General features: G+C 45.1%; 1 protein-coding gene across 10 annotated transcripts in view; it reads left to right on the top strand.

Annotated features, from left to right (window-relative positions):
* Window positions 1-27,042, top strand: part of DST (dystonin) — a 485,843-nt gene that overhangs the window by 15,958 nt on the left and 442,843 nt on the right. For all 10 annotated transcript variants that reach the window (XM_048845229.2, XM_075126480.1, XM_048845239.2 and 7 more), the window contains exon 3: window positions 9,786-9,974. In XM_048845229.2, the coding sequence (XP_048701186.2) occupies window positions 9,786-9,974 (189 nt within the window). The remainder of the gene's footprint in view (window positions 1-9,785; window positions 9,975-27,042) is intronic.

Raw genomic sequence — 27,042 nt, 5'->3', positions numbered from 1 at the left:
AATGATCTAGAAAGGGGGATGATAAGAGAGGGACCAAAATCTGTAGATGTATGAAATATGTGTCACTGGCCACTGAGACACTTCTGAGCTACTACGTCTTTAAGAAAGAAAGACTGTGCAGGTCCTTGTGCCTGTTCAGTCACTACATTAGTGTTTAGAAGAAAACTGATCTTTTTTTTCTCTTGTTTTAAAATACCCTGATACTGCTATGCTTAATGCAAAAAGGCTTCTTTGTTAAGAAACTAAGGAAGAAGCTGTTTGAAACGCTACAACTGCTAGCTATTTCCCTCTATCTCAATAATGCAATAAACAGGCCTCCTGTGTGTCAGAAATACATTATTTAACCTGAAATATAAGGCTTGCCCTTCTGGAAGGGAAATCACAGTGGAAAAATGAGAATCGCACAGGAATTAGTATATTAAAAACAACATGATTCTAGATGTTAAATCAGAGCTCTTGGGAATGTAGCAAAATGTCCCACAGCCTTCAGTGAGTTCATGGCAGAGGATGTCCTTATGTGTATGGGTCTGAGACCAAATCACCAGGGAAAAACGGAGATGCTAAGGGTATGTCTACACTACGGAATAAGGTCGAATTTATAGAAGTCGGTTTTTTAGAAATCGGTTTTATATATTCGAGTGTGTGTGTCCCCACAGAAAATGCTCTAAGTGCATTAAGTGCATTAACTCAGCGGAGCGCTTCCACAGTACCGAGGCTAGAGTCGACTTCCGGAGCGTTGCACTGTGGGTAGCTATCCCACAGTTCCCGCAGTCTCCGCTGCCCATTGGAATTCTGGGTTGAGATCCCAATGCCTGATGGGGCTAAAACATTGTCGCGGGTGGTTCTGGGTACATATCGTCAGGCCCCCGTTCCCTCCCTCCCTCCGTGAAAGCAAGGGCAGACAATCATTTCGCGCCTTTTTTCCTGAGTTACCTGTGCAGACGCCATACCACTGCAAGCATGGAGCCCGCTCAGGTAACCGTCACCCTATGTCTCCTGGGTGCTGGCAGATGCGGTACGGCATTGCTACACAGTAGCAGCAACCCCTTGCCTTGTGGCAGCAGACGGTACAGTACGACTGGTAGCCGTCATCGTCATGTCCGAAGTGCTCCTGGCCACGTCGGCTGGGAGCGCCTGGGCAGACATGGGTGCAGGGACTAAATTTGGAGTGACTTGACCAGGTCATTCTCTTTAGTCCTGCAGTCAGTCCTATTGAACCGTCTTATGGTGAGCGGGCAGGCGATACGGACTGCTAGCAGTCATACTGTACCATCTTCTGCCGAGCAGCCATGAGATGTGGATGGCATGCAGTCCTTCTGCACCGTCAGCTGCCAGCCAAAGATGTAAAAGATAGATGGAGTGGATCAAAACAAGAAATAGACCAGATTTGTTTTGTACTCATTTGCTTCCCCCCCTCCCCTGTCTAGGGGACTCATTCTTCTAGGTCACACTGCAGTCACTCACAGAGAAGGTGCAGCGAGGTAAATCTAGCCATGTATCAATCAGAGGCCAGGCTAACCTTCTTGTTCCAATAAGGACAATAACTTAGGTGCACCATTTCTTATTGGAACCCTCCGTGAAGTCCTGCCTGAAATACTCCTTGATGTACAGGCACCCCCTTTGTTGATTTTAGCTCCCTGAAGCCAACCCTGTAAGCGCCCCTCCCGGCGTCAGAGCAACGGCAAACAATCGGGCATCTGAGAGTGCTGTCCAGAGCAGTCACAATGGAGCACTCTGATGGGGCTAAAACATTGTCGCCGGTGGTTCTGGGTACGTATCGTCAGGCCCCCGTTCCCTCCCTCCCTCCGTGAAAGCAAGGGCAGACAATCATTTCGCGCCTTTTTTCCTGAGTTACCTGTGCAGACGCCATACCACGGCAAGCATGGAGCCCGCTCAGGTAACCGTCACCCTATGTCTCCTGGGTGCTGGCAGATGCGGTACGGCTTTGCTGCACAGTAGCAGCAACCCAATGCCTTCTGGCAGCAGACGGTGCAATACGACTGGTAGTCGTCCTCGTCGTGTCCGAGGTGCTCCTGGCCACGTCGGCTGGGAGCGCCTGGGCAGACATGGGCGCAGGGACTAAATTTGGAGTGACTTGACCAGGTCATTCTCTTTAGTCCTGCAGTCAGTCCTATTGAACCGTCTTATGGTGAGCGGGCAGGCGATACGGACTGCTAGCAGTCGTACTGTACCATCTTCTGCCAGGCAGGCAAGAGATGAGGATTGCTAGCAGTCGTATTGTACCATCTTCTGCCAGGCAGGCAAGAGATGAAGATGGCTAGCAGTCGTACTGTACCATCTTCTGCCAAGCAGCCATGAGATGTGGATGGCATGCAGTCCTTCTGCACCGTCTGCTGCCAGCCAAAGATGTAAAAGATAGATGGAGTGGCTCAGAACAAGAAATAGACCAGATTTGTTTTGTACTCATTTGCCTCCTCCCCTGTCTAGGGGACTCATTCCTCTAGATCACACTGCAGTCACTCACAGAGAAGGTGCAGCGAGGTAAATCTAGCCATGTATCAATCAGAGGCCAGGCTAACCTTCTTGTTCCAATAAGAACGATAACTTAGGTGCACCATTTCTTATTGGAACCCTCCGTGCAGTCCTGCCTGAAATACTCCTTGATGTACAGGCACCCCCTTTGTTGATTTTAGCTCCCTGAAGCCAACCCTGTAAGCCGTGTCGTCAGTCGCCCCTCCCTCCATCAGAGCAACGGCAGACAATCGTTCCGCGCCTTTTTTCTGTGCGGACGCCATACCAAGGCAAGCATGGAGGCCGCTCAGCTCACTTTGGCAATTAGGAGCACATTAAACACCACACGCATTATCCAGCAGTATATGCAGCACCAGAACCTGGCAAAGCGATACCGGGCGAGGAGGCGATGTCAGCGCGGTCACGTGAGTGATCAGGACATGGACACAGATTTCTCTGAAAGCATGGGCCCTGCCAATGCATGCATCATGGTGCTAATGGGGCAGGTTCATGCTGTGGAACGCCGATTCTGGGCTCGGGAAACAAGCACAGACTGGTGGGACCGCATAGTGTTGCAGGTCTGGGACGATTCCCAGTGGCTGCGAAACTTTCGCATGCGTAAGGGCACTTTCATGGAACTTTGTGACTTGCTTTCCCCTGTCCTGAGGCGCATGAATACCAAGATGAGAGCAGCCCTCACAGTTGAGAAGCGAGTGGCGATAGCCCTGTGGAAGCTTGCAACGCCAGACAGCTACCGGTCAGTTGGGAATCAATTTGGAGTGGGCAAATCTACTGTGGGGGCTGCTGTGATGCAAGTAGCCCACGCAATCAAAGATCTGCTGATATCAAGGGTAGTGACCCTGGGAAATGTGCAGGTCATAGTGGATGGCTTTGCTGCAATGGGATTCCCTAACTGTGGTGGGGCTATAGATGGAACCCATATCCCTATCTTGGCACCGGAGCACGAAGCCGCCGAGTACATAAACCGCAAGGGGTACTTTTTGATAGTGCTGCAAGCTCTGGTGGATCACAAGGGACGTTTCACCAACATCAACGTGGGATGGCCGGGAAAGGTGCATGATGCTTGCATCTTCAGGAACTCTGGTCTGTTTCAAAAGCTGCAGGAAGGGACTTTATTCCCAGACCAGAAAATAACTGTTGGGGATGTTGAAATGCCTATATGTATCCTTGGGGACCCAGCCTACCCCTTAATGCCATGGCTCATGAAGCCGTACACAGGCAGCCTGGACAGTAGTCAGGAGCTGTTCAACTACAGGCTGAGCAAGTGCAGAATGGTGGTAGAATGTGCATTTGGACGTTTAAAGGCGCGCTGGCGCAGTTTACTGACTCGCTTAGACCTCAGCGAAACCAATATTCCCACTGTTATTACTGCTTGCTGTTTGCTCCACAATATCTGTGAGAGTAAGGGGGAGACGTTTATGGCGGGGTGGGAGGTTGAGGCAAATCGCCTGGCTGCTGGTTACGCGCAGCCAGACACCAGGGCGGTTAGAAGAGCACAGGAGGGCGCGGTACGCATCAGAGAAGCTTTGAAAACCAGTTTCATGACTGGCCAGGCTACGGTGTGAAAGTTCTGTTTGTTTCTCCTTGATGAAACTCCCCGCCCCTTGGTTCACTCTACTTCCCTGTAAGTTAACTATCCGCCCCTCCTCCCTTCAATCACCGCTTGCAGAGGCAATAAAGTCATTGTTGCTTCCCATTCATGCATTCTTTATTCATTCATCACACAAATAGGGGGATGACTACCAAGGTAGCCCAGGAGGGGTGGTGGAGGAGGGAAGGAAAATGCCACACAGCACTTTAAGCACAGCACTTTAAAAGTTTACAACTTTAAAATTTATTGAATGCCATTTTTTTTGGGCAATCCTCTGTGGTGGCGTGGCTGGTTGGCCGGAGGCCCCCCCACCGCGTTCTTGGGCGTCTGGGTGTGGAGGCTATGGAACTTGGGGAGGAGGGCGGTTGGTTACAGAGGGGCAGCAGTGGCAGTCTGTGCTCCAGCTGCCTTTGCTGCAGCTCAACCATACACTGGAGCATACTGGTTTGGTCCTGCAGCAGCCTCAGCATTGAATCCTGCCTCCTCTCATCACGCTGCCGCCACATTTGAGCTTCAGCCCTGTCTTCAGCCCGCCACTTACTCTCTTCAGCCCGCCACTTACTCTCTTCAGCCCGCCACCTCTCCTCCCGGTCATTTTGTGCTTTCCTGCACTCTGACATTATTTGCCTCCACGCATTCGTCTGTGCTCTGTCAGTGTGGGAGGACAGCATGAGCTCGGAGAACATTTCATCGCGAGTGCGTTTTTTTTTCTTTCTAAGCTTCACTAGCCTCTGGGAAGGAGAAGATCCTGTGATCATTGAAACACATGCAGCTGGTGGAGAAAAAAAAAGGGACAGCAGTATTTAAAAAGACACATTTTATAAAACAGTGGCTACACTCTTTCAGGGTAAACCTTGCTGTTAACATTACATACATAGCACATGTGCTTTTGTTACAAGGTCGCATTTTGCCTCCTCCCACCGCGTGACTACCCCCTCAACCTTCCCCCCTCCCTGTGGCTAACAGCGGGGAACATTTCTGTTTAGCCACAGGCAAACAGCCCAGCAGGAATGGGCTCCTCTGAGTGTCCCCTGAAGAAAAGCACTCTATTTCAACCAGGTGACCATGAATTATATCTCACTCTCCTGAGGATAATACAGAGAGATAAAGAACGGATGTTGTTTGAATGCCAGCAAACATACACTGCAATGCTTTGTTCTACAATGATTCCCGAGTACGTGTTACTGGCCTGGAGTGGTAAAGTGTCCTACCATGAAGGACGCAATAAGGCTGCCCTCCCCAGAAACCTTTTGCAAAGGCTTTAGGACTACATCTAGGAGAACCGCAAATGCCAGGGCAAAGTAATCCTTTCACATGCTTGCTTTTAAACCATGTATAGTATTTTAAAAGGTACACTCACCAGAGGTCCCTTCTCCGCCTGCTGGGTCCAGGAGGCAGCCTTGGGTGGGTTCGGGGGGTACTGGCTCCAGGTCTAGGGTGAGAAACAGTTCCTGGCTGTCGGGAAAACCGGTTTCTCCGCTTGCTTGCTGTGAGCTATCTACAACCTCCTCCTCATCATCATCTTCTTCATCCCCAAACCCTGCTTCCGTATTGCCTCCATCTCCATTGAAGGAGTCAAACAACATGGCTGGGGTAGTGGTGGCTGAACCCCCTAAAATGGCATGCAGCTCATCATAGAAGCGGCATGTTTGGGGCTCTGACCCAGAGCGGCTGTTCGCCTCTCTGGTTTTCTGGTAGGCTTGCCTCAGCTCCTTCAGTTTCACGCGGCACTGCTTCGGGTCCCTGTTATGGCCTCTGTCCTTCATGCCCTGGGAGATTTTCACAAAGGTTTTGGCATTTCGAAAACTGGAACGGAGTTCTGATAGCACGGATTCCTCTCCCCAAACAGCGATCAGATCCCGTACCTCCCGTTCGGTCCATGCTGGAGCTCTTTTGCGATTCTGGGACTCCATCATGGTCACCTGTGCTGATGAGCTCTGCATGGTCACCTGCAGCTTGCCACGCTGGCCAAACAGGAAATGAGATTCAAAAGTTCGCGGTTCTTTTCCTGTCTACCTGGCCAGGGCATCTGAGTTGAGAGTGCTGTCCAGAGCGGTCACAATGGAGCACTCTGGGATAGCTGCCGGAGGCCAATACCATCGAATTGTGTCCACAGTACCCCAAATTCGAGCCGGCAACGTCGATTTAAGCGCTAATCCACTTGTTAGGGGTGGAGTAAGGAAATCGATTTTAAGAGCCCTTTAAGTCGAAATAAAGGGCTTCATTGTGTGGACGGGTGCAGGTTTACATCGATTTAACGCTGCTAAATTCGACCTAAAGTCCTAGTGTAGACCAGGGCTAAGGTTCATCCATGCAATGTAAATCAGTTGCACTCTCATTGATTAGCACTTTGCAACTCTCTCTAGCATGTCTGTTTTGGTTCCACTGTGCATCTTTTCTTGTTCTTTGGGATGAGCTGTAGTTGCAGATTCCTAGACAAAACCTCTACTTGTTTTTTTACCCTGTACATAGGAGGCCTGTTTATTGCATTATTGAGATAGAGGGAAATAGCTAGGAGTTTTAATGTTTCAAACAGCTTCTTCCTTAGTTTCTTGACAAACAAGCCTTTTTTTGCTATAAGCACAACAGTATCAGCTCACATGAAAAAATATGCTGACACTAAAGCCGGTATATTGCATTTTTTCTTTCTTCAATTTTATAACTAAGGAGCCAAATCTTGCAGTTCTTATCCCTTACTCTAGCAAAGTTTCCACTGCAGGACTGAGTAGGCACTGAAGGTTTTGGCTCAAGGACATCTCCTGTCTTTCACTCTCTTTTTTGATAAGGAATTCATTTCCCCCCTGCTTCGTACTTCCCACCTGAAATCATAGTCCTTTGCATTTATCACATCATAATCCTCTCGAGAGCAAGCAGTTGTGATACTGCAAACAGAAGATTATGACTTTAAGTGGAGAATAAGCTCAGAAGCAGATGAGGTCTTAAAGTGACAAAGATCCTGTTTTCTTGCTAATATCCCTACCAATAAACAAGGGAAGATACATATGAGCAGCATTGCCCATAAACAAAATATATTATAGCATTTTCCAAGAGGCATCAGTGGGTCTTTAATATTTAAACAAAATATTTAATTATTAAACCTAGAAGCTCTTTTGACATGAAGTCGTTCAGTGAGAGAGAGCCACACACTTAAATCCCTCTTTGGCACGCATCTCTAAGCACTTTTTGAGCTGCTTAGCTTTTACCAAATATTTGTGTTACATAAATATGCAATCCTGGAGAATTGTATCCGGCTCTGAGGGGACTGGGGGAATGGTTAATGTGCCCTGCATATGACCGGGATTCAACCAGTAGCCAGTCCTGAATCTGTAGCTAAAATTTAGCATATATTTGGAGTTCAAACTCATTCAGAACTCAGAATGGGTTCACTAGTCATATCATCTTTAAAGATTACTTTCCTGACAGTGGATTAAAATTGCTGATGCACATTCCTGTTTTTACAGAAAGAGAAGGTCCTCACCTGGAAACTAAAGATTTGAACAACTGTATAAATAGTTCTGTTTGTACTATATTATTTTTCCTTAATTCATTTAATTTTCACTTTGATTAATTTGACTAGATATCGTAAATTGTTTATATTTGTTATTTATTTCATAGGGCAGGTGAACAGAAACTGGGGCAAAAAGATTTTTCCCTTGCAATAGTATGACATAGCCTTATGGATTTATATCTTTTAATATTTGTGGATCACACAAAATCCACAAGTTTCTTGGCTGCATTACCTTACATTAGGCTGTTTTTTGCTAGCCACTATGGATATGATCCCTCTCGTGTTGAAGGAGTTGGGGACCAAATTCTGCTGTAACTTACACCCTGTGCAATTGGAATTGGATAGGGTATAATTAAGAGCAGAATTTGGCCCTGGTAGTTTTGCCTTTGACTTCAGAGGGAGCAGAATCAAGATCAGTGATTTTTATAAACACCCTGCCTACTCCACAGAAATGAATGTTCTTTAAAGGAAAGTTCCACAGTTTAGTTATAAAAAATCTCTCTTCTCTCACATGCAAAAACTATATTAAAAGAATGTCAGGGTGGCTATGTCAAGTATCTAAAAGTCAGGAAATGTCAGAATTAAGGTTAGCCATGGGACCTCATTTCAGCTCCTTTTGCACTTGTATTATGATAGTCTTGTTCCACATCAGATACGAAGTCTAAGGCTGAACCAAGAATAGAGCCCAACTCTCCAGTGTCCCAGTGGAGTGACTTAAACACAAGTGTAATTCCTTTCTCTTCTTTACAGCTCTCTGCTTCATTCACTGACCATCCTGTGCATTGAATGAGGCATGGGTAAGGGAAAACAAATAGTATGTGATCATGTAATGAAAGACTGTATCAGAATGCATAGGAACAAAGGGAACAAATTAAGGTTGCATAGGGATCCGTAATTCTGGTCTTCCCTAACTTTGCTTGGATTTGCCACCTAAATAACATTTTTAACCTCATTTTTATATGTAATAAACTTGGTTTTTAAAAAATAAAATTGAAAAACCAGACATTACACCCTATGGAACTTTATTCCCCACTCAGCCCTGCATGGGACAAAAGCAGGGTTGGAATCCAGGATCACAGTACAGACTTGCTGGTGGCAATGTTGTTTTCTACATGGGCCAGCCATTACAGGGTGATGAAGCACACACACTGGCATTAGCTCACACAGCTATTTTCTAGACATGTTAAGAATGTTGGGAATTAGGAATTCTTGGTTTTATTTTTGGCTGTGAAATGGAACATGGTCTTTTGATTACAGATAACACAGCCAAGGATGCATATGACACATGCATTGCGAAAAGCAGTGTGACTAGGTGGATGAGATGATAAATTAGGGACCTGGGTTCTATTCCCAGGCTCAGTAAGAGCTGGGGACATACTCAGTGCTGTTGGTGTGTGTTGGGTTGGAGCACGGTCAGTGTGATTGGCTTGTAGGAGCTTCATGATACTGGGAGCATGCTTAATGCAGTTGGCATGTAGGGATTGGGGTGTCAGCCTGGGTGGTGTAGTTGGGCTGTGGGAATGAAGCTTCATAGGGCTGGAAGCATGTTCAGAGATTTTCACAGCAAGCCTCTAATAAACTTTACTGAGCATGTCAAACAACAACTTTCAGAGGCCCATAACTTGAACAAATCTGGGTGGATTTGTGTTGTGACAGCGTAAGACAGTCTCTTTACCTGAGGAATATTCTGCTGCCAAATTTCAAGTTCTTCCGCCAAACCCTGGAAGTGGTAGAGCTCTTAAAAGAAATGGTTGGCAACAAATTAACATTAGCAAACATTGAACCATTTTTGCTGGAATTCTCCAAAACAATTCAGCCTGAGGCAGAGAGCAGGTATAGAAAACTTTAATCTGAATAGAGTTTGGCAAAGATACAAGCAACTGAAAACATAGGCTTATAATGAAAAATGTTAAGCAATCTTAATTAAAGATGTAACAACCAGCTCTGCCTATAATAGTTATAATCTATATCTATATATATAGAGAGAGAGAGAATGTGATGCCTAAACTACTTAACAATGTTCCTTTACTGCTGCATGGTAATTTTATTATTACAATATTTGTAAACCTTCATCGTCAGTGTGTTTTGTCTCTAATCCTAATAATTAATAAAATCCTCTACGATATTTCTTTTTGTTATGTTGCTGCATTCTGAGAATTGTCAAACATTGCTATTGCCTTTTCTATGTCATAGGGTTTTAGACCAAGTCCTCGTCATGCTAGAAGACGTGTAGCACCTCGCCTTGAAGAAACTCAGCCTCTAGCGGAAGTACATCACTTGAGTGAACAAGAAACTTCCATAAGGAAAAGAAAAATCAAGAAAAACAGCAGAGTTCAGCCAGAATTTTACCATTCTGTTCAAGTCACACCAACTCGAAAACCTGTGAGTATTCTACTTTTGTAGTATAATGACACACAAATGTCAGATTGAAGCATGGAATATATTTTTATTTTGTGAGATGTGTATGGGCATTACTCTGTTTATCACTTCAGAAAACCCCCAAATCTCATGACCAACAACTACATATATAAATTTGTTAGTGTTTTTAATGTCAATGCTTAACTGATTGTTTTAACCCAGCTGTGAAGGTTTTTATTTAGAATTTTGACTCTTAGTCAAAAATTAAGTACTGAAATCATCCTAACATAATTTTTGCATGTATTTTTTGACACATGACATATATTCTGATGAAATGCCTCGCAGGATTAGACCTGTCAAAGATTCTAGGTACTGTGCTGAAATTTTGTTTGGTCTCAACACCAGCTACATTTGTACAAAGACAATTTAGAGGTCTCTTCAGCTCTATGCTACGGTTGCCACTTTTCTGTTATGCAAAATTTGGATCAAGCCCCACCTTTCTTCACTCCAAGGCCTGGCCTACACACTTTTTTGTACCAGTATAACTATTTTGGTTAGGAGTGATTTTTTACTGGAATACTTATGCAGGCACAACTCCTAGTGTGGACATGATAGACCAGTATAAAGGTTCTTTATACAGATACAGCTTATTTCCCTTCCTGTATGGGAATGAGCTGTACTGGTGTAAGCACCTTTATATGAATATGACCTGCATCCACAGTAGGGGGACTGTACTTCTTTAACTAGACTGGTATTGTTAAAGCAGTACAACTTTGGTGTGTAGACAAGCCCTAATAAAGCCCCTGTCCTTGTTCCTCTTACTAAACTGCATCCCCTAGAATAAGCTATATATTTCTAACACAGAGCCGAAATGGGCGGGAATGGTATCCCTAGCCTCTGTTTGCCAGAAGCTGGGAATGAGCAACAGGGGATGGATCACTTGATGATTACCTGTTCTGTTCATTCCCTCTGGGGCACCTGGCACTGGCCACTGTCGGAAAACAGGATACTGGGCTAGATGGACCTTTGGTCTGACCCAATAGGGCCATTCTTATATTCTTATGTTCTTAATCGTTATTAAGCACGATAATCAGTGTGAGATCTTCTAGCAGATCTCTTAGTCCCTCCTATCCTCTCCCTTTTACCTTCCCCCAGTTAACTCTCTTATCCCCACTTGTTTCTCTTATCCTCTTATTTATTCTCCCTTTTCATACCATTTTAGTACTTCTCTTCTCCACTGTCCTGTATTCCTTTTTCTCTACTTTCTATTTACCCAAGTCCTTTTTGCTCCGAACACCATCTTGTTCTCACTCTCCTATGCCATACTCCCTTTGTCAATTGGTCTCCCTTGATTTACAGTCCTTTCCCGTTTGCCAGCTCTACCATTCTCTTCTCTTCCCCTGCTCTGTCCTCTTTTAGTCCTTTCCCCCCTTGTTCTCAGCCCTTCCTTCCTTCCCTCCCTCTCTTTCCCCTTTCATCTGCCCCCACTCAACTTTTCTCCCTTTTCCAGATTCCCCTTTCTGCTGCATCATTCTTTACCTCCTTCTAACCCACATGGTATGCTTGTGCTGAAGGAGCACTTAACTATGGTGCTCCTACATTTCTGGGGCTATTGATTGACTACCTCTGATTGCCTGCATGGAGAGCAGAGCACCAGAGGTGCTGGATGAGTCAGTGCCCAAATAAATTTGTTAGTCTATAAGGTGCCACAAGTACTCCTCATTGTTTTTGGACTAGCAATGTGAACTTGCATGAGCAGCAAGTTCATATTGCAAGAAAGAGTTTTCTATGCAAAACCAGCAACACACCATGGAGACCTGGGAACCAGACAAAGGGATACAACAAGACAAAAAACCAGACGAAGGGTAATCTTACCATGTGTCTTTGCCATCCATCTTATTTTAGTGGGTCTGTGCAATATTCTGTAAAACCAGCCATTATGACATTAATACTGTAAATCCCAACTTTAGAGAATATTTCCCTAGGTGCTGTTATGGTTATAGGATTAATTTGATATTATTTTTGTACCCTATAGCTAGTGCTGTGTCTTTGAACGGTGTCCGGTTCCATGTTTTCAGTAAGAACACATGATATAAACATAAATTAGCCCTTTAACTTTATTAAACTGCATGCTACAAGGAAAATTTAACTGACAAAATCAGCTTTTTCTCTTTCATCTTAAATTATGATGAAATTGTTAATAAGTTCCTAATGACATTATGAATAGGGTTGATGCCATGACATTGCATTGCAGCTTTGTGGTGTTTTATGGAATCCCAAAAATTACTTATGGAGATGGAAAGGCTTGTTATGCCATCCTGTCATGCATTTCCCCGTCAGTTCAGGCTTGTTCCCTACAGTACATTTTCTAATACTTTGTTCAGTTTAGTTTTTATGTCTCAAATACTGATGCTTTCTACCACTTCTCTCTCTTCTCTACCATTTCTCATTCCACATTCTAATATACAGTAATACTGCCAGGAGTTTTCTTGATCTTCAGCCTCCAGTTTTCTTTCTGTAATTTTTATGTTGTCGCTCCTAGTTATACCTACTTGTACTGCCCTTAAATAATTTTTCTGCCTTCTTCGTGTTTACACACTATAAATATTTGTAGACTCTTGTCATGTCTCCTCTCTTCCCCCTAGTATCACTTGGACATCTTATACATATTTACTGTTTTAATCTCTCCTCAAAAATGGTTTCCTCCAGCCCTCTGATAATTTTTATTGCTTTTCTCTTAACTTCCTCTACTTTGTCAATATATTTCTGTCAATGAGGTGCTTTGCTATGTGCACAGCATTTCAAGTGTGGTCATGCCAGAACCAAATAGAAAGAAACCACCGTAGAACTTTATAGAAAGAGATTACCAGGGCAGAAAAGGTTGGGGAGCTGCATTGTATGTAAGAGAGCAGTCTGACTGCTCAGAGCTCCGGTATGAAACTGCAGAAAAACCTAAGTGTCTCTGGATTAAGTTTAGAAGCGTGAGCAACAAGGGTGATGTCATGGTGGGAGTCTTCTATAAACCACCGGACCAGGGGGATGAGGTGGACGAGGCTTTCTTCCGGCATCTGACAGAAGTTACGAGATTGCAGGCCCTGCTTCTTATGGGAGACTTCAATCACCCTGATATCTGCTGGGAGAGCAATACAGCGGTGCACAGACAATCCAGGAAGTTTTTGGAAAGTGTAGGGGACAATTTCCTGGTGCAAGTGCTGGAGGAACCAATTAGGGGCAGAGCTCTTCTTGACATGCTGTTCACAAACCGGGAAGAATTAGTAGGGGAAACAAAAGTGGATGGGAACCTGGGAGGCCATGACCATGAAATGGTAGAGTTCAGGATCCTGACACAGGGAAGAAAGGAGAGCAGCAGAATACAACCCTGGACTTCAGAAAAGCAGACTTTGACTCCCTCAGGGAACTGATGGGCAGGATCCCCTGGGAGAATAACATGAGGGAGAAAGGAATCCAGGAGAGCTGGCTGTATTTTAAAGAATCCTTATTGAGGTTACCAGAACAAACCATCCCGATGTGTAGAAAGAATAGTAAATATGGCAGGCGACCAGCTTGGCTTAACAGTGAAATCCTTGCTGATCTTAAACACAAAAAAGAAGCTTACAAGAAGTGGAAGATTGGACAAATGACCAGGGAAGAGTATAAAAATATTGCTCGGGCATGCAGGAGTGAAATCAGGAAGGCCAAATCACACCTGGAGTTGCAGCTAGCAAGAGATGTTAAGAGTAAAAGAAGGGTTTCATCAGTATGTTCGCAACAAGAAGAAAGTCAAGGAAAACGTGGGCCCCTTCCTGAATGAGGGAGGCAACCTAGTGACAGTGGATGTGGAAAAAGCTAATTTACTCAATGCTTTTTTTGCCTCTGTCTTCACGAACAAGATCAGCTCCCAGACTACTGCACTGGGCAGCACAGCATGGGGAGGAGGTGATTAGCCGTCTGTGGAGAAAGAAGTGGTTCGGGACTATTTAGAAAAGCTGGACGAGCACAAGTCCATGGGGCCGGATGCGCTGCATCCGAGAGTGCTAAAGGAGTTGGCGGATGTGATTGCAGAGCCATTGGCCATTATCTTTGAAAACTCATGGTGATCGGGGGAGGTCCCAGACGACTGGAAAAAGGCTAATGTAGTGCCCATCTTTAAAAAAGGAAAGGAGGAGGATCCTGGGAACTACAGACCAGTCAGCCTCACCTCAGTCCCTGGAAAAATCATGCAGCAGGTCCTCAAGGAATCAATTCTGAAGCACTTAGAGGAGAGGAAAGTGATCAGGAACAGTTAGCATGGATTCACCAAGGGCAAGTCATGCCTGACTAATCTAATCGCCTTCTGTGACGAGATAACCGGCTCTGTGGATGAGGGGAAAGCAGTGGACGTGTTGTTCCTTGACTTTAGCAAAGCTTTTGACACGGTCTCCCACAGTATTCTTGCCAGCAAGTTAAAGAAGTATGGGCTGGATGAATGGACAATAAGGTGGGTAGAAAGCTGGCTAGATTGTCGGGCTCAAGGGGTAGTGATCAATGGCTCCATGTCTAGTTGGCAGCCGGTATCAAGTGGAGTGCCCCAAGGGTCGGTCCTGGGGCCGGTTTTGTTCAATATCTTCATTAATGATCTGGAGGATGGTGTGGATTGCACCCTCAGCAAGTTTGCAGATGACACTAAACTGGGAGGAGAGGTAGATACACTGGAGGGTAGGGATAGAATACAGAGGGCCCTAGACAAATTAGAGGATTGGGCCAAAAGAAATCTGATGAGGTTCAACAAGGACAAATGCAGAGTCCTGCACTTAGGATGGAAGAATCCCATGCACCGCTACAGACTAGGGACCGAATGGCTAGGTAGCTGTTCTGCAGAAAAGGACCTAGGGGTTACAGTAGACGAGAAGCTGGATATGAGTCAATAGTGTGCCCTTGTTGCCAAGAAGGCCAATGGCATTTTGGGCTGTATAAGTAGGGGCATTGCCAGGAGATCAAGGGACGTGATCATTCCCCTCTATTCGACATTGGTGAGGCCTCATCTGGAGTAGTGTGTCCAGTTTTGGGCCCCACACTACAAGAAGGATGTGAAAAAAATGGAAAATGTCCAGCAGAGGGCAACAAAAATGATTAGGGGACTGGAACACATGACTTACGAGGAGAGGCTGAGGGAACTGGGATTGTTTAGTATGTGGAAGAGAAGAATGAGGGGGGATTTGATCGCTGCTTTCAATGACCTGAAAGGGGGTTCCAAAGAGGATGGATCTAGACTGTTCTCAGTGGTCGCAGATGACAGAACGAGGAGTAATGGTCTCAAGTTGCAGTGGAGGAGGTTTAGGTTGGCTATTAGGAAAAACTTTTTTCACTGGGAGGGTGGTGAAACACTGGAATGCATTACATAGGGAGGTGGTGGAATCTCCTTCCTGAGAGGTTTTTAAGGTCAGGCTTGACAAAGCCCTGGCTGGGATGATTTAATTGGGGATCGGTCCTGCTTTGAGTAGGGGGTTGGACTAGATGACCTCCTGAGGTCCCTTCCAACCCTGATATTCTATGATTTATTAATTCCTCCTTGTTCCATGATATTTCTGCGTATTCAGCCCTAAATTGTATTGGCCTGTTTTGCTGTCATATTTCAGTATGTGCTCAGGTGCATTACTGTCTGCTATCCCCGATAGGAGTCTTGCACTATTATTGCATTCCAGATTTCTTGTTTCATGCCTACCTTCACAGAAATCAGTTGGAGTAAGGGGGATAGAATGACTCTATAGTTTGGTGGTAAGCGTACTCGCCCAGGATGTGGGAGACCCAGGATCCAGTCCCCTAGTTCTAGTGACCCTCTAATTATTTATCAAAAGTGAAATGCCTTCAACAGGAAAGATTGAGGGAGCCCCACATTAGAATATCCCACAACTCAGTAGTTAGGACACTCACCTGAGAGGTGGGAGACCCCTATTCAAATGCCTTCTCATTAGACAGAAGAGGAATTGAACATGAGTCTCCTGCATCTTGGGTAAGTACCCTAAACACTGGGCTAACAGTTATAAAGAATGTCCTCTTCCCCTGGCCTCTTGCAACAAATGCCTGAATCCAGGAGAGGTTTCATAGCTGAAACTCCCAGGCAGAGATAGGCATCTCCCTCCTTCCTGGATATAGACACCGAACTCCCTGAGTTGGGCAGGGCTTAGGGAACACCCCTCTCCTCTACATCCCCCATGGGCTAGGTTAGGTGATTTCTTGCACAGCATGCTGGCTTTTGTGAATCCCACTCTTGGGTGCCTGTCTCCGCTTGTAGTATAGGGAGTCTGAGCACCTAATTCAGGCTTTGTGAAGCTCAGTGGTTTTCTAGGCACATAAAAGTTAGATGTTGTGATACTCAGTGTCACAATTCCTAAGTCCCTTTGTGAATCTAGCTCCAGATACATTACAACATTGTGTTGGAGGTTGGTTAACGTGCTTCTGTTATGGTGTAAGATAAACAATAACTTTTGTGTCCATTGTGACCCTTAATGGCATCAGTATTACCTTGTGGAGACATTCCGTAAAGGTGGCAGTATTATCTTATGTAGGCTTTAGGCCATGGAAAGCAAACATACATTTTGTTGAAGTGAGCCTTTAGTGAGGTTTTGGACAGAATGTAGAAATCTTGAAGAGAAGTGGGACCTTATTCTCAGGTAGTGTAAACTGGTATAGCTCCTTGGAAGTCAACTGAGCTATGATAATTTACATCTCCTGAGAATATGGTCTGTGATAGACAAGTTTTAAAAATGTAGGTACCTAAGTAAGGGGCCTGATTTTCTGAGGGAATTAAGATCATGCAAGAAGATGAAAAAGCCTAGCTGCTGCTGTGGATTTACTTCTCCGAGGGATGTCTTTTTCCTGACTACTTTGTTAGTGTTTTAAAATCTTTGTTTTTTCAATTACAAGGGGTTTTGTGAATCTTACCTACACTTGTAATGTTGGTACAACCCCATCCTATGATTTAAAAAGCTTTAAAAAGTTGAGATTTGCTTCTTTGTTGGCATGGATCCAAGATAGTATAGGTAATGAAGAGATTTCATGGCTACTGTGCTATGGGGCCAGCTGGATGTGCAGGTCTCTCAAATCATAGTTTCGTCTACATCACCAAACACTTCCCCAGAGATGGATCTCTTGGCTTCTACAGGCAATGGGAAGTGCTTACAAGATGCCTGACTCACATAAACCTAATCAGGCAGGCACCAGGCTCATTTGAAATCTAAAAGCATTGAAACAACACAAAAATGCATGCTAACATTTATCATAACAGGATAATTACAAGACCAAATACTATACAAAGGATGCTACACAAATAACAGTGCAGGCAGTGATCTTCCAAACTCTTAAGCATGTGCAGAAATTTACTGATGTGAAGAGCCCCACTGGGCATCAGTGAGGCTGCTCAGAATAGCAGAGTTATGTACGTGTTTAAGGATCATAGCCTAAAGCAAAGCTCACACCCAAAGGAGTATAGTGATTATGGTAGGGATCCTGACAGCAAGGCTTACCTGGTTGTGGTGTCTGTAGAACCATGAGCTATGCATGCACATCTTTATTCAGATACCCTGTGGTTTTGTTTTTATGTGTGAATTCAAGAAAAAAATTTGTAGATATTACGTGAGGAAAAAAATGTATGGAGTTTTTTAAACACATTGTTTGATGTCAAGAAATTTATGGAAGTGCTCAGTGTGTTAGTATACAGCTGACTTGTCTTTAATTTATTCATATATTACAATCTTATTAAGTTGTTGTAAAAGTTGGCACCTATCTGAATCTTTAGGTTCCTGAATACCTTTTGAAAATCTGGCCCCAAGTGCTTAATCCAAAGACTCCCCTTGACTTTAGTGGGCCAATTGGATCAGCCACTAAGACCTCCATGTACTTACAAAGAGACTCGTTATGTCAGTTTTCTTAGCTTGTATTGTTTTTCACAACTAATGACTCCACACTCAAAGTCTCCTCTCCTGACACTCTGTTTGCTCCAAGACTTTTGTTTTCCTGCTGCTCCGCTAGTGTCTGCAACCTCTTTCCTTGTTGCTTGTCCCTGACTTCCTCTCCAGCTGCTCTTTCCTCTCCACCCTGGAGTTCATTTATTGCTACTCTAACTATTTCTCTGCCATTCTTCCTGCTTTATACATTGCCCCACATTATCTCATCTCCTATTCCTGGGCAGTTTTAATTTTTTGAAGATACCTTTTTTTTTTTAAACTTGCACATGACTGTGGATTTTACTAGGCCAGAACTGTGGCAGTTTCTAGATATTGCTCTGTGATTATTTTTTTTAAATAAAAAAGAAGAACAACAAAAAGTCACATTTTGATTTCACTATCATTTATGGCTCCTTCCAGTATAAGCATTCCATGGGTGGGATACCAAAGCCACAAAATATAATGAAATAATAATAAATATGTTATACAGCTCAGAGGTTGGCTTCTGATCTCAATTCTATGAGTAATACATCTGGAGTAACTATTGACTCCAGAGCACTGGGCCCTACTCTACTAATGCAAGGTACAAATAACTCCCTTTGAGATCAGTGGAGTTATCTATATCTTGTGGTGGGAGAATCAGACATTAGTGGTTTTACTCCTCATTTACAGTGGTGGAAGTGAAATCAGAATCTGATCCATATTGTCTTTCATGCATAATAGCCTTAGTTGATCCCACACCTGTGAATAACAGAGAGGAAGTACAAAAGAATATGTTTTGTCCTCAGGAATTAAACTGGTTCCTTAGTTTCCATTGCTGTCTTTATCAGTTTTCCTTCTGGTTATGATCATGTATTTACTGAAAATGTGCTAAAATTTTCAACTAGAATTAACTGTGTGTGACCTAAGATGCTGAAATAGGGCCAGGCTGTCTGGCCCAAAGTTCCATCACCTTGAAGCTAATACTATTTAGGGAATTAAGGCTGCAGTATGCTCTGCAGGACATGACCTTGCGCTTCCATCATTACTTTGTTCTGCCATAGGTACTTCAGTCTTCAAAAGAGAGAGCTGGGTGCATTTTGACCTCAGTTACATTTCTGTAAGTTGTAGAGCAGTGTTTCATCTGAGTTGCACAGCTTTGATATCACATCCCAATGTAGGGTGATCAGATGTCCTGATTTTATAGAGACCGTCCCGATATTTGGGGCTTTTTCTTATATAGGCACCTATTACCCCGCATTCCCTGTCCCGATTTTTCACACTTGCTATCTGGTTACCCTATCCCAATGTAATGATTTGCCATTTTAAAACTGCTGATTATGTTATAGTTCAGGTTGCAACTTTGGCTGTGTACACTGTCCTGCAGATCAGTCTATAGGGGTGCGAATATCAGCACTCACCAAAGAGCTGTACTGTAATTCCCCCAGGTAGATGCTACGGATGTGAACTAAATGGTTTCTAATTTGCATTAATGTAGACTCTGAACTAGGAACCTTTTAGTTCACATCCACAGCATCCACACAGGGGTGTTACAGCACAGCACTTTGGTGCATCCTACTATTCACACCCCCATAGTCTGAACCGTGGGGGCAGTATAGACATAGCCTTAGGGCATGGCTACACTTGCAGATGTAGAGCGCTATGAGTTAAACCAGCCCTCGGAGAGCACAGCAGGGAAAGCACTGTAGTGTGTTCACACTGTCAGCTGCAAGTGCACTGGCGTGGCCACGTTTGCGACACTTGCAGCGGCATTGGGAGCAGTGCATTATGGGCAGCTATCCCACAGAGCACCTCTTCCCACAAGCAACACCACCAGAATGGGAAGGGGGTGTGGGGTGCGGGGCATTGTGGGTCCTGTCCCAATGCCCTGTGATGCATCGGTTCACATCCCAACAATCCCTGTGCTTCTGTCCACATTTGGCACCATCTTTCAACGTTTTTTTGTACTGTGTGCTCTGTCTTCCCTTTCGTTCGGCGGGAATGGAGCCCGAAGTGCTGAGGAGTATGCTGATGGGTCTCACCAGGGCATCACGTTTGGCAGTTGAGTTACTCCTTAAGATACAAACTGACAGTGAGGAGTCCGACGATGATGTCGACTCGCGTAACACATATGACACGAGATTGCTTGTGGCATTCACAGACATGCTCACCATCGTGGAACGCCGCTTTTGGGCTCAGGAAACAAGCACTGAGTGGTGGGATCACATCGTCATGCAAGTCTGGGATGATGAGCAGTGGCTGCAGAACTTTCGGATGAGAAAAGCTTCTTTCATGGGACTGTGTGAGGAGCTCGCCCCCACTCTGCGGTGCAAGGACACAGGACTGAGAGCTGCCCTGATGGTAGAGAAGCGGGTGGCTATTGCAATCAGGAAGCTGGCAACTCCAGACAGCTACTGATCAGTCGCTAACCAGTTTGGAGTGGGAAAGTCAACCGTTGGAATCGTGTTGATGCAAGTTTGCAGGGCCATTAATCGCATCCTGCTCAGAAGAACTGTGATTCCGGGTAACGTGCATGACATTGTGGATGGCTTTGCACAAATGGGTTTCCCTATCTGCGGAGCGGCGATAGATGGGACGCATATTCCAATGCTGGTGCCAGCCCACCTAGCCTCTGAGTATCTTAATCAGAAGGGATATTTCTCCATGGTTCTCCAGGTGCTTGTGGATCACCGTGAGCATTTCACTGACATTAACGCAGGCTGGCCCGGAAAGGTGCATGATGAATGCATCTTTCGGAACACTGGCCTTTTCAGGAAGCTGCAAGCCGGGATTTTCTTCCCAGACCAGATCACCCTAGGGGAAGTCGAAATGCTCATTGTGCTCCTTCGAGACCCTGCTGACCCTTTAATGCCATGGCTTATGAAACCCTACACAGGGAGCCTTGACAGCAGCAAGGAGCGGTTCAACAACAGGCTGAGTCAGTGCAGAATGACTGTGGATTGTGCTTTTGGCCATTTAAAAGGCCGCTGGCACTCTCTGTATGGGAAGCTGGACCTGGCCAATGACAACATTCCCACGGTTATATCCGCATGCTGTACTCTCCATAACATTTGTGAAGGGAAGGGTGAAAGATTCACTCAGGCATGGAACTCGGAGGTTCAACACCTGGAGGCTGAATTTGAACAGCCAGAGAGCAGGGCTATTAGAGGGTCCAGCGCGGGGCTGCAAGGATTAGGGATGCCTGGAGGGAGCAAATTGAGTCTGAAAGCCACCACTAATGTTTGGTGCCCTGCACGGGAGTGAAGTGCAGTGGTTCCAATGTTAGTAGGAATCTGTGTTTGCTACACTGACTTGCAGTGCCTGTTGCTTTCCTGGGCTAAGGTATCTTTTACTTAATGCAGTAATAAAGAATGTTTTCAAAGCTAAAAAAGCCATTTATTTAAAAGAAAATTCATTTATTGAAAAGAAACACAACTGCTTGGGAAACAGAAAGGGCAAGGGGGTGGGTTGGGGAACGGTTCAATCACAGATTTGCATATGTCCTGTTCTCATATTCAGCCTTCCCGTCTGGAGTGCTGTGCAATGAGTGCTGCACTTCAGGATGGCTATACTGCATGGTGATAGGGGTTGAGTGCAGTGGGTAAGGGTCATAGTTTTCAGGGCTGGGTGGTGAAGCTACAGGTTTTGGAGGCAGCTGATGGTGATAGAACCCGGATGTTGGGGAAAGTGGGTTGGAGGTGACATGGGGGCACAAGGGAAAGAGTTTTGGGACAAGGGCTGCAGGGCAGGGGGTGGGCGCGGTAGCCTGCATGGCTACGAGTGCCTGGATCGAGTCCGCTTGGCACTCCACAATGCTTAGCAGCCGCTCCATGCTTTGGTGCTGGCGCTCCGCATTCTGCTTGCAGAACCTCCTTTCACTCTCCCTCCACTCCTGCGCTTTTTGATTTTCATTCATACAGCGTGTCCTCTTTGCTTCTACATGGCCTCTTCCTAATTCTTTGGAGTCTTTTGGCCGGTGATAACACAGACAGCTGAGATCTCAAGGTTGCAGCTGTAAAGGCAAAATGCAACACTTAACAGAGGCAGATTGTTCACTCCAGACAGAGCAATGATTCGCCCATACTTAAAGACAAGCACAGTGTACACAATAGCAGAAATTACCATTACCAAAGTGAGAGCACATAACCCACAGGAGCCCCAAAATGGTGAGTAAGCACAGGGCCAAGCATGACTGATTGTTTCACAGCTGTACTGTCCTCTGGGGTTCTGTGCCTTGGGGAAGAGCCAACAGCTTCAGCAGGCCCCTATACTGAGCACTGTCCCCACATTTTCCACGGGAGTTTGTCCTGGAAGATATCTCACTGCTGAGGGTGACCTGGGAACCAAGGGAGAGTCTTCTACTACAGTGCATCTTCCGCCCTGGCCCATATGCAGCTTGCCTGTGTGCAGCAATGGTCCTCCTGCCCCCCACGGCACAGTGGTGTGGACGTGTTATCCTGACTGGGACAAGGAGTACAATAGTGCTCCCAAGGAACCTGCGGAAGCACATTGCACAGCTTCTGCATGAGACCTTTTAAGAGATCACTGAGGCCGATTACCATGATGTGAGAGAGCACATCAACACCCTATTCCACATCTAGGCATGCATGCAGCCCTAACCCTCCTTGCCCTAAGAGCCCACACCGAATAACTTCCTTCCCAAAATAAAAGCCACTTACCAGGCACCTCCTCTGGTATTTGTCCTTCTCCAAGCACCAGCCGCTGCGACGAGCTACCTTCCTCCTGGCTTGAGAACAGCTCCTGGCTGCATGCATCTAGGGATGCCGGGGTGTCTTCCTGCTCCTCAGCACCCTCGCTCCCGCTTTCTTCCTCCTCCTCCTGCCTTGTTGAACTGGGCTTTGAAGTGTCCATGGTGGTCCTCTGAGTGGAGGTGGGGATTGCATCCAGCTCTTTGTAGAAATGGCAGGTCGTGGGGACAGTACTGGAGTGGCGGTTTGCCTCGCGGGCTTTGCGGTAGGCATTCCGCAGCTCCTTCACTTTAATCCTGCACTGCAGTGCGTCCTGGTCATGGCCCCTTTCCATCATGTCTCTTGATATCTGCCCGAAGGTATTGTAATTCCTACGGCTGGAACGCAGCTGGGACTGAACAGCTTCCTCCCCCCAAATACTGATGAGGTCCAGCACCTCGCCATTGCTCCATACTGGGGATCGCGTGGTGCGTGGAGGCATGGTCACCTGGAAAGATTTACTGAGAGCATTCCACACCTTGCTGAGCAAATAGGAAGGGGATTTTCAAAATTCCCAGAGAATTTAAAGGGTGGGTCTGACAGTTGGTCACCAGAGGGCAGGGCAGTAGAGTTCAAAGTGATGACCAGAGAGGCTAGAACAGGCATTGTGGGACACTTCTGGAGGCTGATCAGAGTTCATTAACAGACCAGGGCGTCCACACTGGTGCTGCGGCGCTCCAGCCAAGGCGCACCAAGCGTTATGCCTCTCGTCGAGGTGGATTACTAGGAGCACTCCAGCCACGGAGTCCAGGCACTCTACATGCCTTGCCAGTGTGGATGCATTGTGAGTTAGGGCGCCCAGGGCTGCTTCAATGTGCTCTAACTCGCAAGTGTAGCCATGCTCTAAATTTCTATTATAAACCTGATTTTATATCATCCTCTCTAAAATCCACATTGAAAATCATATTTTGGTGTCAAAATTGGTAGGTTAGATCAGGGGCCGTGGTAGAAATTTTCTACAAAAATTAGATGTGACTGGGACAAGGTGCTCCTGAATTGTGACTCCACAAAAATAGAGATGTTAAACTCAGTTCCAAAAGACTTCTATTACTTTTCTGCCACTTTGTAGTAATGATTTCTAACAATTAGGCTTTTGTGCTCACTCAAAAATGAAACTATGCATTATGGATGGATAAAGTATTATGTTCTGATTTTCTCTGGATGTTGCTGCGATGGGGAGATGGAAGATAATTGGAAAGCCTTGTTGAGAGATGCAATTTTAACTCTGCATTTCCTGGATTCTTAAGGTTTTGTTTTCTTTTTTTCTAACTCTGATGTTCTTAAAAGATAATAGTATGCATTCAGACCACTGATATGTGCTTGCAATCTTATCTTGAAGTTTGTTTTGTTTCAGGGTGTATTGGTGTGAATAATCATCTGAGGATGATAAATGCCTTTCAGCAATAGAAGCCACAAACATGAATACAAAAATCTCACATCAGTTTTGATCAGACTGTTATGTTTAATGTTTTCTCAGCACACAATGGATGGCAATTGTTTTGCAGATGCAAAGTGACTACAGAGTCTAATTGCAGACGTTTCCTCTTCCTTGATTGCCATTGGCATCATTCTTTAGGAGTGGACTGTATAACATCCTATTGTAGCTTTTGAACAGTATCTCTTTAAACAGCAAAGAGAACACTTCATACTATCCACCCACGTATATTACATAATTAAAAATAATAATATTTACAAATGGTTAAACATTAATTAATACTAATATTAAGGCTCCAATCGTGCAACTTTTTTGTGCTTTGTAAAACTGGTTTGGAACAACTTCAGAAGAAAAAATAAATGCATAATTACAAAGGTAAAGCATCAGGTTTTGAAACCTTAAAATCCATCACTGAAAAGACCTGTTAAGGGTTTTCATTGTATTATTGCATCAGTTTCTTCAGTCTGCATTAAATTGTATTTATTATTTAAGCTACACATATTCTGCACACTTAAGAGTTTCAAACAACATTCTAAGATCTATTTTGTGCTTTTGTGTCCTATTATGATTTGATGTACTGGAATACACCTTTTATGGCAGAAACTATTAAGTTTACTGTTTAAAAAACCCACAGTTGTTTATTCTTTGGAGATGAACTGCTCTGGTGGGTTGAGAAAAAACCTGGAAGCTAGATGATTTCTGTTCCAGGCCCTTGCACTGTCCCTTGATCAAGTCACTTATATTTCTCTTTTGTAGTTACCTCATACGTAAAATTACAGAGTACTAGGGAAGACTGTGTGAGACATTTGGGCTGAGTATATGAAACTCAGTTCTGTGTCCTCTGCTCGAACCTGGGTTATACAGTTTCATTACCTTTCTAGCACCTGAGGGCTCATCTGCACTTACAGCCTTGCTGTGGCACAGCTGCACTAGTGCACAGTGAAGAGACTACCTATGGGACAGCTTCTCCCAGCAGCATAGGTACTCTGCCTCCCCAAGAGGTGGTAACTGTGTCAACAGGAGAAGGCCTCCCATCCGCAACGCACTGTCTACACGCGGTGTTAGGTCAGTATAAGTACATTGCTCTGTATTTATACTGACATAAGTTTGTAGTTTAGATCAGGGCTCAGATAGAGATCTGCATAGAAACAAATTGACTGCAATTCAAGAATAAGACAGAAATGATATTTGTTGGCAGTGGGAAGCATTTGCAACTGTAGGTGGAGATGGTGCGTGCACCATCTGTTTATGGTATGTGCCTGCCTTTTTGCAAAATGGTTCAAAGTTTTGGGGTCCTATGAGATCTATCACTGATTCAGAATTTTTAGATCCTTCCCCCATTCATATCAAAACGATATATTAATGCTGAAACCTAATAAGAGTAAATGAAATGACAGTGTTATTGCTAATTATGCTGCTGAGGATTTTAGCACAAATATCCCCCAGATGTTCCTATTCCACAATGCAAAACCACCTCCTACACTTTCCCAGGTGCTAAAAGCTCTGAATATTGTTTACCCACCTTCAGAACCTACAGTTTCTCCCAGGCAGCTTCTATAATGTAATTAGACAATTTCAACACCGCATTCTGCAAGTGCATTGAAAAACAGTATTTAGGGGCCGCATAAAATAAACTGAATTTGATATTGAATTAATAACATAGATGACACTATATTAATTATTCATTTTCAGATTTAATTTAATGACTTAATGACCTATTAAAAAAATAAGGCTGTTGCACAACATATAAAGGGCAAAAAAAGAGAAAGCTGGAGGAAATACTGTGGGAAAGTAAATAAAGATATCAATACTTCAGAAGTATACAAGAAACTTAGGAAAATAAACTGAATAAGGACTACGAGCAACAAATGCCAAGTGTTGCAGTGGAAGACCATGGAGTAATAAGCTCCAACAAAGAAAAAACAGAAATTCTGGCTGTCATGTTTCAAAAAGTCAGTTATGCTGAGGATCGGAGGATAGAAATTAGGGAAAGGAAAAGAACATTCCTTAATGATAATTATGAGATGATGAAGAGGTTGAAGGAGGATGTGGATCTTAAATGAACACTTTGGTATGAGGAAATTTCAAAAAGTGATGATAAGAAGCAAAAGCACTGCACCAGACCAGGATGAAATAATATTTGATATATGCAAACACCCAGGTGACAAAACCCTGAGGTTAATACTAAAATAATACAATAGCATATGGAGGAAAGGGAAAATTACCTAGGGACTGGAAACATGCAGTCATTGTTCCAGTGAGGAAACCAGGCAAGATGCGCTCTAGGTCTGAGCAATACAGCCCTGAAAGCACATTTTGGTAAAACTATGGAAAAAACTGTTGAGAGAGAGAGATTAGTACAGGGGTGGGCAAACTACAGCCCGCGGGCCACATCCAGCCTGCCAGCTGATTTTATCCGGCCCTCGAACTCCTGCTGGGGAGCAGGATCTGGGGCTTGCCGTGCTCCAGCCGGGGAGCACGGTTGGGAGGCACTCGGCACGGCTCCCAGAAGCAGCGGCATGTCCCCCTTCTGGCTTCTACACGTAAGGGTAGCTAAGGGGCTCCACACGCTGGCCCCAACCCAAGCGCCACACCCACAGCTGTGGCCAATGGGAGCTGCAGGGGTGGCGCCTGTGGATGGTGCAGCACGCAGAGCCGCCTGGCTGTGCCTCCACGTAGGAGCTGGAGAGGGGAATTGCTACTGCTTGTGGGAGCTGCTTGAGGTAGGCGCCACCCAGATACTGCACCCCTGATCCTCTCGGGCCCCAACCCTCTGCCCCAGCCCTGATCCCCCTCCTGCCCTTAGAACCCCTTGATCCCAGCCAGGAGCATCCTCCTGCACCCCAAACTCCTGCCCCACCCCAGAGCCCACACCCCCAACTGGAGCCCTCACCTCCTCCTGCACCCCAGCCCAGATCCCCCTCCTGCAAACCCCTCGGTCCCAGCCTGGAGCACCTTCCTACACCCCAAACCCTTCATCCTCAGCCCCACCCCAAAGCCCGCACCTC

The sequence above is a fragment of the Caretta caretta genome, chromosome 3 (assembly GCF_965140235.1).
Source record: "Caretta caretta isolate rCarCar2 chromosome 3, rCarCar1.hap1, whole genome shotgun sequence".
Taxonomy (NCBI): Eukaryota; Metazoa; Chordata; order Testudines; family Cheloniidae; genus Caretta; species Caretta caretta.
This window is presented reverse-complemented; position numbering and strand designations above follow the sequence as displayed.